The sequence below is a fragment of the Balaenoptera physalus genome (assembly GCF_965194825.1).
Source record: "Balaenoptera physalus genome assembly, chromosome: 15".
Lineage (NCBI taxonomy): Eukaryota > Metazoa > Chordata > Mammalia > Artiodactyla > Balaenopteridae > Balaenoptera > Balaenoptera physalus.
The window spans coordinates 66,618,602-66,631,197 of NC_138894.1; the positions used below are offsets into that span (position 1 = coordinate 66,618,602).

General features: G+C 35.9%; 1 protein-coding gene across 1 annotated transcript in view; it reads right to left on the reverse strand.

The window, feature by feature from the left end:
- ARHGEF33 (Rho guanine nucleotide exchange factor 33) overlaps positions 1–12,596 on the reverse strand; it is a 77,745-nt gene that overhangs the window by 42,945 nt on the left and 22,204 nt on the right. Inside the window, exons 2-3 of the mRNA XM_082427926.1 lie at positions 5,378–5,488; positions 3,738–3,787 (exon numbers count right to left, since the gene is read on the reverse strand). Coding sequence (XP_082284052.1) covers positions 3,738–3,787; positions 5,378–5,402 — 75 coding nt within the window. The 5' untranslated portion in view covers positions 5,403–5,488. The remainder of the gene's footprint in view (positions 1–3,737; positions 3,788–5,377; positions 5,489–12,596) is intronic.

Below are 12,596 nucleotides of genomic sequence, written 5' to 3' on the forward strand. Positions count from 1 at the left end.
GATGTTAGGTTGTATTGACCCAAAGGGCAATCTACCACATTAGAAGGAGACAACGTATTTAATTAATTAATAATTATACAAAATATATTTGACCAGAGGGTTTGAAAAGTTATAACAATATGGTTGTATATTCTTAGAAACATGCTGTGTGATGTGCAATGTCCTAAATTAGTGTATTTGGAGAAACATGTCTTGGACAAGGTGTATGAAACATAGGTAGTATAATTGGTGGAAGCTGAAGAGTCTACATTGCTAAGGCTACAAGTGAGGCAAAAACACAGCTGGAGTTCAAATCATTAGCGTGAGGATTGAGCTGGAAATAAATTGCGCAGTTGCCACATCTGTTGCCTTAATTGGGGACCCCCAACCCCCACTTCTCATGTTAATGGAATCATAATTTTAAAATACATATTCAAAAGGAAGTAATCAAGGCTGAAGCAACACAGTGTGACTCTGGAAGAGAGATTGGGGTGGACTTTGAGAGGGCTATGTGCAGTGGACCAAGGACAAGAAGGAAAGGGGACAGACTTGGATTCAAATAAAAGGAAGTATACTAAGCTAAGGAGCAGTCAGCGTGTCCACACTGATTCACCTGGTCCACAGTAATTCTATCTGGGATGAACTGGGAGATGGTAGTGCTCATTCTCCTGTTGGCTTCTGTGACCTGATTTAGGTCATGGTGCCTTACTGTTACCAAGTAGGTAACATCCATCGAAAGAACAGGGAACCAATTTGGGGTACAAACATTTTAACACTTTTACTGCATTTTAACTATTAATTTTCATAAAAGGTTCCACCAATTTACACACACACTCATCAGATCTAAATACTATTAATTATTGTATTATTTGCTAATTAGGTAGTCAAAAACTAATACTCCTTGTTTTAATCATTGTTTCTTTGAGCTTCAACCTTTTCTTCCATTTATTAGCCGTCTGTAATCTTACTTTGGGAAATTACGTTCTTTGCCCATATTCTACCAGGGTTTCAGAATTTCTCTTTTTATTAATTCTATGAACTATTTATACATCATTAAACCTCTGTAATATTTTGGTAGGAATTTTTCCAATTTTGTTATTTGTCTCTGAATTTGTTGAAAATATTTTTACATTGGGAAAATTTTTAATCGTGATGTGATGAGCTCTCTAACCTTTCCCTTGTGATTTCTTCCAGTGCTTTTTTACTTAAAAAGACGTTTCACATCCAGAGACAAAATAAATATTCACTAATTCTAAACTTTTATGGTTTTTAAAAATATTTAATCCTTTCATCCACTTTTGAGTTTATTTTGATTAGAGTATGAATTGAGAATCACTTCTTTCTTTTGCAAAGAACCAGACAATTTTCCAAATACCATTTGGCACCAGCCTAAATGACTGCATCAGACCTCTTGGCTCAAAGCAACATATACATCTCACGATATTCACTCATTCATTCAACTAATATTTATTGAATATGTGTTGTATTCCAGGCACTATACTTTATTCTGAGAGTTCCACAGAGAGCAAAATGTACTAATCCCTGCCCTTGGAGCTTACATTCTAGAGAAGGAGACAGACAGTTAAAAAATAAATAAGCAAGTTAATATTTACTGTAATGTCAGGTAGGGATGGGGGGGTGTCTATTGGGAAAATAAAATAAGGAGATAGAAAATGGCTGAAATGTCATATGTTGCTTCAACTTTCGATGTCACAGGGTTTTTTTGTTTTTTAATATTTATTTATTTATTTATTTTGGCTGTGCCGGGTCTTAGTTGCGGCATGCTGACTTCTTCGTTGCAGCATGCATGTGGGATCTAGTTCCCTGACCAGGGATGGAACCCAGGCCTCCTGCATTGGGAGCGCAGTCTTACCCACTGGACCACCAGGAAGTCCCAACACTTCAACTTTCATATTTTGCTCTCCCTTTTTAGTATAGATTGTATCTATTATAGTTAATTTCTCCCTGCATCCCTCCTTCCTCTTCCTCTTCTTCTTTCTTTACTTCTCCTCCTTCATCTTCTTTTTGGTTAAATGTTGCTTGCAGTAAACAGACTTGGACTTAGGAGACATTCTTTTAAAACAAGGATGGGGTTATAATCACAGCATCACAGAGGTCATATAGGCCAACTTCACTTCTACTTCTTCATTTGTTCCTCTGTGAACAGATGTACTTGGATTTGTGACACAATAAGAGAATGAGGCCACCCCCACTGCAGCTATATTTAGCCAACATTCAGGGAGTGACCTACATAAAATCTATAATAGACTTTAAATCATACCTGAGTTTAAAGAGATAGTCACACTCATTCAAATGCCATACAAAGGTCAGATGTTAACAGAGGGGAGGTGGGCGGGGAAGGCTTTTGGAGGTCTTGGACAAGTAAAGCATCAAATCAGCACTGAGTGAAGACTCACTCTGGTTTCCAGACCTTTGTTCAGGCTAGTCCCTCTGCCTGAAATACCCTCCCACATATCCACTTACCAATGATCAACTCGTCCTTAAATGCCTGCTCCAAATCCTTCAGTCAATATTAATTCACCCCTTGTCCATATTCCATAGAATTTTATCAATGCCTCTGTTGTAATTCTTCCAACAGCCTACCTTGTATGAGCTATTTATTGTATGGACACTTAAAAATCAGTGAAAATGTCTGTTTCATCTCCCGTTAGGCCAAGCAGAAGACTTTGCACATAGTAACTGCTCAATAAATATGCATTAAGTTGAAATGAGGCTGTTGCCTTCGCCCCTTCTCATTGCTGGTCTGGTTCTAGGAGCAACATGATTAAAATGTTTTCATAATCTTGTGCTGGCTTGCCCTAGTTGGGTCCACAGCAATGATCTCTTGCATGATATTTTTGGGAACTAGTTGTTATTTTCACTTTACTGTTACTTAAACTCAACAAATCTAAATTACGTTTCCCCCAAACTACCTGCTCCTCTGGATTCCTATATCTCTATTTGGGAGACCACTCTTTTTCCTAGTTACCAGGGCTTAAAACCTTAGAGCCAACTTTGAAATCACCTTTTCTCCCAACCCCCATCAAACCCTGTCACTTCTTTCTTCCTTCTCATGTATTCCAGATAACAATGTCTTAAGTCTAGAGAGGAGCATGGGTTTCCCTAACCCAAGCTACTTTTACATTACAAATTATGTCAGAATAATCTCTATGCTTTTTAAGGACAGAAATTTACTTTAAATCACATCCGGAAGATAGAAGCCAAAGAAATGCTATGTAGAGAGCCAAAGCAGCCCAATGTGACTCTCGTTGCAAACATATTACATAAAATTTTGCAGAACATTTATCTCCCTTGTAAATCAAATTATTCCCATTGTTTAAAAAGAGATTAAATTTTTTTCTATTATCGTATTTGAACACTTGCAATATTAACCCCCTTTTATTCTCAGTTCTCCCTGCTAAAATAAGAAACTAAGAAAAATAGATCTCTCACTCCTTCTGACTGAAATGTTATCACACAGTGTAATGGCCAGGTTGATGGAGGCAACAGGAAGAAAAGCAGCGTTGATGTGGGAGTGGTGGTGCTGTAATTTATAAACTGGATAAGTTGTCCTTCAGTCATCAGTTTTCTCAAAAGTACAATGTGAATGGTACTCTCGTCCCTGCCTATCCCACAGCCTTAAGTGAACAAATACAATGATATATGTAGAAGCTTCTGTGAGTGCTAAAAAAATGTATACGTAAAGGACAGTCGTCACTGTGACACATAGGAGAGCTCAAAACAATCTGTGTCTTTACCTGGTAAATCTGTGTGGAAGGATTATTCATCGGCTTATGTTCATTCTCTCCTGTAGGGAGAAAGAGCTTTGTTTAATCAACACAATTCATTCTGTTCCTATTCTCTTCAGACACATGAAGGGAATAAGGGGACTTATAGGATCCTAAATCTGTGCCTGCATGACAGGAAGCCAATGATTCAACAAGAACAGAAGATAAATTGGTGTAGGTGATTTTATATTACATCCTAATGACCGAACCATATCTACCTGATGTAACTCTTACAGTAGAAAACCATGCTCTACCGTGGTGGGGAAGTTTCTCAATCAAACTGAATGATGAGTAATCATTAAATAGTCAGAAGGGAGTGCCCAGGAAGGGTCTCTCTCTTATTTTGGGGGCTGACTGAGGTTTACTTGAGGGGATAGTTCCACAGTCAGGAAGGCATCTATTCAGTTGTCACTTTGTTGTTCTCAGGAGGCCTCTGTAAAATATCCCTTACTTCTCCTGCCTCTGATCCTTGCTAAACTTCTAAACTTTGCCCTTCTGTCACTGCCCAGATCAGCTAAGGGAACCTTGCCATCCTCCTGGACAAGAGCATTGATAGAAGGGAATTGTCAATGCAGAGGGTCTGGGAATGATGCAGGCAGAAAGAAAACAATACTGTCAACACCAGAGACTGTGAAACACAGGTCAAACACAAAGGAAGTAGTAGGTTATAAAAACCATTTATACCTAGGGAGGAAAAAAGGTTGGCTTAGAATGTACCTTTTGGAATCACATTGGTTGGCCCTGAAGATGAGGCAATCCATGTAAAACATGCAGCCCACATGAAGCCCTTTACTCATCCACTTAGCTACATCTCCTCTGTGTCACATTGTATGAATCAAGCAGTTTATAGATGAAACTCCTGGTTGCAAATATTTGGTTGTATGAATGTGTATATTGTTCTCCTAAGACATGCGGGTATAGGGAACCCTTCCTTAGAGGAACCAGCCTCGGTATGTTAAGTTCACAAATAATACGTAACCTCAGCCCAGAATTTATACACACTGAGGGCTGTCCCTATAAAATCCAGATGGTTTGAGATTACCAAAATTCCCCACACAAGCTTGAGTAAAGTTTACTTAGCCCATTTTATGCTATGTCCCAACAGCCTGGTATAATGTCAAGAACCAGAACTTGAGGACAGAGACCACGCTCCCAGACCAAACGTTGATATGTTGTGGTTTGTAGCCTGACTTCTCTATGACTGTTTCTTCACCTGTCTATTGGAGATGATAATAGAACCTACTTTTATATGGTTGATTCTATATGGTAAAGATTAAAAGAGAAAGCCATATGTTTCTAGGCCAGCCTAGGAGGTGTTGGATGTCTGTTAGTTGAATATGTATCTTGGCATTATTCAGCAGGTCGTTCTGAGGCAGTCCTAAAGTTATTGCTAAGAAAAGTAACATAACTACTCAAATTGTATGTATACATGTCACATTTCCTGTTTCCCCAGCACCAAGTCTGTGCTCTTCATGGTCATTCTACTATGATAAGGACATGAGAATAGTCAAGTTAACATATTATCATGTTTTGAGACAAGGGCAAGACAAGCCCACAACCTACATTTCTTAAATCCTGAACCTTAAAGCAAGACATAGGAAAAATCTAACCTTGCTTTGTTTTGGTTTTTTCCATGGTGCCTGTTGCTTCTCTCCTCCAGCTTATTCTTCAACATTGCATCTTCATTGTCCCTAGATCAGGCCATACCCTCTTCCCCGGACCTGTCAGTTGAAATCAAGAGTAAGGGAACAGGTGAAGTGACTGGATTTACTTTATGTGTTAACTTTAAAAAACTGAAATGAACACAGCTATTAGAAGCAACAGACGTTATGTGCAATTTCAGAAGAGTGAAAATACTGTTGAGTAAATATTTAGCTTAAAACTCAAAAGTAGGGCTTCCCTGGTGGTGCAGTGGTTAAGAATCCACCTGCCAATGCAGGGGACATGGGTTTGAGCCCTGGTCTGGGAAGATCCCACATGCCTCAGAGCAGCTAAGCCCATGCGCCACAACTACTAAGCCTGTGCTCTAGAGCCCCTGAGCCACAACTGCTGAGCCCACGTGCCACAACTACTAGAGCCTGTGCTCCGCAACAAGAGAAGCCACCACAATGAGAAGCCCGAGCGCAGCAATGAATACCCAATGCAGCCAAAAATAAATAAACAAACAAATAAATAAATTTATATTAAAAAAACCTCAAAGGTAAATATTTTGTCAACAAGTATGAAATTCATTACTTAAAATTATGGTAGTTTTTAAGATACTATTTTGGGGATCAAATAAATTAATTTAAACCCATTGATTTTATTAGCAGGGTATAGTTTAAGGAAATTAACTTGAGCAGGCATAAAGGCTAATATATCTGTTTCTATTTAATTAAATAGTAAGTTCCTTGATGGCCTTATCCCCACTTTCTGCATCTGGTAGACTTCTTTACACCAGGAGATGCTTGTCAAATGTAGCCTGGCTGCTGTGACCATTAGACATGAAACTGCCAGTTCAGAATGAAATCTAACAAGCAAAAATAGTATTGTGGACATTGACCCTCTTTTTATCCATTTAGAATTTCCAATGATTGGGGAATTCCCCAACCTTATGAGGCTTGATCAGAGGCCTCCCATTATATAGAGGCTGAAAGTGCAGGTTCTTCTAGCCTCCTTTGCAGCTAAGGTATGATGGGCACATGGTACCACTTTGATACACCCACCCCAACTGGCAGTTGCAGAAGAATTTCCTAAGGCAGATATACTTGATATACTTCTACTTTCTTAGAAATAGAAAGAATTCTTAAGACAGCAGCAGCAGCGGCAACAAGGGGGGTGGTGGTGACCATGATCTGGTACAGACAGTTTAGGTAACTCAAGCTGCTGCTGTTCTTGATCCTTTCCTCACCAGAACAGCTGTACTACATGATTTGGGGCATTGCTGTTGGCCACATATCCCAAACTTGGTTCTCCAGTCTCCTAGCAATTCTATGAGCTGCCCATATCCTTTCAACAAATTCCTTTGCTGCATAAATTAGCCAGAGCTAATTTTTTACTGCTTTGCAACTAAGAAACCTAATTGAAACAATAAAAATATATTAACACTATCCAAGATTGAGAAGACACAAGTTAAGACTTTGTTCATTGCTCTAGAAAAGACATATCTAATCCATAGTGATAAAATGCAGATCAGTAGTTGCCTAGGGCAGGAGGTGAGAGTTTAACTGGGAAAAGGCACAGTGAACTTTTTAGAGTGATAAAAATATTCTGTTGCTTAATTGTGATAGTGGTTATACAGTTGCATAAATTTGTCAAAACTCATCAAAATGTATATTTTGACTGGGTGCATTTTATCCTGTATAATCTATACCTCAAAGTAGAATTGGTGTTTCATTCATATATTGAGGTCTGTGAAGCAAAATGATAAATTGACAGTCTGGAAGGTTCACATGGATGAAAACCTGGTCAATAGCTACACAGTTATAAATGAGGAATCTAAAGGAAGGCACAAAGTGAAGGCCATATGCCATTTGGAATCTTGTACATTTTTCATCTGAGCATGGAAGTTATGTCAAGGTAAGGCATCTTCCCTAGCTATCTGAATCTCTTTCATAGCTGATATAAGCATTACTAAGATGAAATGTTTCTGCTCCTTAGCAATTGATTTGACATTTAATGAATTCCATGACGAATATAATTAAATCACAGAATGTTAGAGCCAAAAAGGCACTGAGAAAATTATTTGATCCATCTTCTTCATTTATAGGAGAAGCAACTGAGGCCTGGAGAAGAGAAGAGAAGTGACCTGCTCAAAGCCACACAGCTTTGAAAATAATTGTTAGAAGTGATTTCTGTTACTATTTGGGGGAAAAAATCTTGAAATATGTGAAGCCATATTTTAATGGGATTTTATGGATAATTAATTCCAGCAGATTTATTGATCTAATCTACAACTAATTAAAAACAAACCCCAAAACCTCCATCCATCTGAGATAAAATGTAAATTTATGCATTTTCAGAGGTAAGACATCATCAAGCTCACAAATGTACAAATGGTTGCTGATTTCAAGAAGTAATAAAAGGTATGTGATTACTAGAAAATAAATTAGAAATTTTATTTTATTTATTTAATTACGAAAGCAACCAAACCACATTGTAAAAAATTTTTTAAATATAGAGGGAAAAAACGAACTATAATGACTCTACTTAATGATCACAGTCATTTGATTGTATTACCAGTCAATCATTTTTCTCTTGAATGTTTTACCTGATTGTTAATGGAGCCTACCTATAATTTTTAATCTACTTTTCCACCTACTTATAACATAAGCATGTTACTTTCTTTTACAAATTGGACCATTATTATTCATGTCGTTTTTATTGTGGTCATTCGGGTAGAGGGTACGAGTGTTCCTCCTTAATCCCAGTCAGTGTTAACAATGCTGGAATTCTTCCATTCCTTTCTCCATCCTCATAGAACTACATTCAAACATATATACAGAATATACATATATGGGGTGGAGCTGTCATTGTAGTTCATACTGTACCTCTCTGCATCATCTCTCTCACTTAATATGTCGAAGCAATCTTTCCAAGTTAATTGGTATAGATCTAAAAATCACTTTTAATGGCTGCATAATATCCGTGGTAGGAATGACCTGTGTTAATCATTCCTGTATTGATGGGCATTCCCCGTATTTCCATTATTTTGTCACTGAAACAATGCTACAGCAAACATCTTGGTACATAGAGCCATATATATTGGTGCTTTTATGTATGTAGGGGTTTAATAGATATGACTAGGTTGCTTTCCAAAAAGACTATATTCTCATTTCCTCCAAGAATACTGCATGAGTACCTTTTCTCCTGCAACCCAGCCAGTAGTGGATGTTAACGCTTTTTAGTTCTTGCTAGCCAGATGGGTGACAAGTGATTTTTCATCTTACTTTACTGATTTCTAGTACTATTAAGCATATCTACATATACTTACTGGACATTTAGATTTACTCTTTTGTGATTATCTATTCCTCTGCTTTGCATATTTTTCTATAGGGTCATCTGCCTTTTTCTTATCAATTAATGAGGGCTTTTATATAATATAGATTAAATATTTATTTGTCACATGATTTATGAATATTTATCCCATCTATCTTTTTGTCTTTTAACTTTGTGGACACTTTTGCTATTGACACATTTTTTTAATTTATGAAGTCAAATTTTTTCCTTAATTGCTTCTTGGTTTCTTGAGTTGGTTTTAAAAGCTCTCCTCAGCCCCAAAGTTTTATATATACTTTTTTCCTAAATTTTCTTCTAAGGTTTTTATTATTGTTAAGTATTTAATTCATCTGGAATTTGTTTTTATATATGGGGTGAGGGAGTGTTCAATTTCATTATTTTCCAGATAACTAGCCACTTGTAGCTACACCAGTTGTTACATAAATCATCATTTTCCTCCATGGAATTGAAATACCATTTCTCATATACACTGAGATCTATTATTTTTCTATGGACTCTCTATTCCATCCTGATCTATCTAACTATTCCTATTCCAAAATCACAAATTATATGGCTCTTCAGTGTTTTAAAAATATTTGATGAGGCAAGTCAACTATTATTCTTTTTATAATTTGCTTTTCCTGACATTTATTTTTCCATATGAATAAATGTACTACATGATGATTTTACCCATTACAAAAAAATGTTGAAATTTTCATTGGAATTGCATAGATTTATATATTAATGTGGGAGAACTGGCATTTTTCTTACATCAAATCTTGTCATCCAAGAGCAATATAGTTCTTCCCATTTGTCTGAATCTTGTTTTAGCTTTTTCAATCAGATTTTTTAGTTTTCTCTTAAAGTTCCTGTACTTTTATTGTTAAATTTATTCTTAAATAATTTATACTTTTTATTGCTACTATGAATGGCATTTTTTCCATTTCCAATTCTCTCTAGCTGGTTTTCGTATTCTCTCTCTTTTTTTTTTTAATATTTATTTTATACGCAGCCACATTACTAAATTGTTTTATTAATTATGGAAGATTTTTAAAATAAGTATTTCTAGGTGACTTTTATCCTTATTTTCAAATTTTATACTGGTTATTTCATTGTTGTATTTTATTATATTTGCTAGAGCTTCTAGAATAATGTTTACTAATAATAGTGACAGTGGATATCATTATCCATCTTCTTATTTTAATGTAAATGGCTTTAAAGTCACTTAGAATCATATTTATTTTCTACCTTTGGTAAATAATCTATATCATATTTAAGTAATTTCTCTTTAGTCTTATTTTACTAAAATTCCTTATTAGGAATTTATCAGTCCTTTTAGCAGCTATTGATAGAATTGCCTTTTTCTCCTTTAATTTATTATTATAATGAATTATACCGATTCCCTGATGTTGAATCATCATTACATTCCTGGGATATTTGCTTGGTCATAGGATATAGTTTTGTTGATACTCTGCTGGATTCTATTTGTTAATATTTAGACATTTTTGCATCTATATTCGTGAGTGATTTTGATCTGTGGAGGATTAATTGCTTTTTTGTTTTTTATTCTATGGGGCGGGGAATTAACGTTATCCTAGCTTCTTAAAGTGAATTAAAGAGTTTTTTAATCTTTTTCTATAATCTAGAAATTTTTAAATTAAATTGCAATTATCTGTTCATTGAAAGAGAGTAGAGCGTAGCTATGAAAACATTTGGTCTTAGTGCCTTTTTAAAAAAGTAGATCCTCTAGAGACTGTCATACAGAGTGAAGTAAGTCAGAAAGAGAGAAACAAATATTGTATATTAACGCATATATGTGGAACCTAGAAAAATAGTACAGATGAACCAGTTTGCAGGGCAGAAATTGAGACACAGATGTAGAGAACAAACGTATGGACACCAAGGGGGGAAAGTGGTGGGGGGTGGTGGTGCTGGTATGATGAATTGGGAGATTGGGATTGACATGTATACACTGATGTGTATAAAATGGATGACTAATAAGAACCTGCTGTATAAAGAATAAGTAAAATAAAATTCAAAAAAAGTAGATCCTTAAACCCCATTCAATTTCTTCAAAAGTAATTGGTCTTTCCGACTTTTTAACTTAATTTTATAATTTATATTTTCCTAGGAAATAATTTCCTTAAATTTGTCAACAAATCTGTTGATAGAGAATAAGCATCTAACTTTTATTGAACAGCTGCTATGTGCCAAGCACTATGCTTCATGTTTTATTTATATTGTCACCTCTAACTGAATCCTCATATTGGTCCTGTTTAGTTTGGATCATTATCTTCATTTTTCAGATGAGCATATTGAGGCTTGGGAAAATGAGGTAATGACGTACCCAGGATCACAGATAAGAAGTGGCGGAGGGAGCCAGAATTGGAACTCAGGTCTCTGTGATTTCAGAACTGGTGGATTCAACTCCTAAATTTCTCCAAATAGTTTCACAATCATTATATTTAATTACTGAAAAATAGTCATTTGAGGAATTATATCATTGTTTTCTTTCCCTCTCCCCATTATTGAATATTAGGCTCATTCTCTATTTTTCATTATAATTAATGAATATAAAAACGAATATAGCTTTTTTTTCCCTTTATTTAAGACCTTTTTTAGGCTAAGTTTACAGAAGAGAATTACTAGTTTGAAGAGGATGATCATATTATTGAGTAATATATTTTGAAAAGTACATCTTAAAAGGGAAAATAACAGGATTGCCTGGACAAGTACTATGACTTTTTCTGGAAAGAGCTATACTACATTATGAAATTCCCTTTGAGATTTACTTGTCATCTGCTTCATTGCCTATGGGCATCCCTCATGCTCTGGGCCCAGTAATTCTTTACTCTGCCCTTCACAGTCCTTGAATCACTGCCTACCTTTGAATAAATCAGATACTGCCACGTTCTTCTCACCAAGTTAGCATGCTTCTACTCCTCCCCAGCCTTCCTCCTTTCTTTCCATCTCTGCAATAGCAATTCTAGCCTCTAATAACATCCATCTGAGCCTTGGCAGACTCTTGAAAAAATACTGGTAAGTTTTTAGAAAAAGTCTGTTTGTCTCTAAACCATGTCTGATCATTATATAGAGCAATGGTTTTTAGTCTGTTCTTTGAAGCCCTCAGGTTTTCTTGAGCCTGCCTTGGGAGCAGAGAGAAAGCCACCAAGCTGGTGGAGTCTTGGGCCCCCCTTCCCATCCCCTTCAACCAGAGTCTCTTTGTTCTCATCTAATTCACATACTATAGCTTTGGGGAAGAATTTTCTTTTAAAATGGGTTTCTGCTGGTTTAAAAAGGTTCTAAAATGATCACAATAGAGAAATAAGAATGTAGAAATATTAACCTAAAAAATTATCGCCAGATTTTTATGAAATTAATTCAAGTAATAAAATTAGTAATATTAATAAAGTTAATAGAAGGCCAAAGAATACCGAAAAATCTCCTGACCCTCCCTCAGACTGACCTAGAATGTATACCCCACACACAAATGCAGGCATAAGACCACAAAAATTTAGGATTGTCTATTACTTTCCAATTACTGCTGTGACAGAAAAGGAAAGTTTGGCACTTTGGGGAATTGAAATTAATTGAAAACAGACTTGAGTTAATTTCCATTCCAGTGTCCTTTATTGAATGGGTCTTTAGCGCACATTTCTAATTTAGTAGAATGAGAACTTTTTATGTTAGGGGGAGGGTGATGAGGAAATATTTTCCCTTGAAACTAAAATAATTCATCAGGACAAATCTTGCAAATGGTTCCAAAGAGGAAAGTCTACATGATCTTTGTGATATAGAAAAGTACTTTGAAAAAAATTATGAAAGGGGTTGTTTGTTTTTTCCATACAGCCT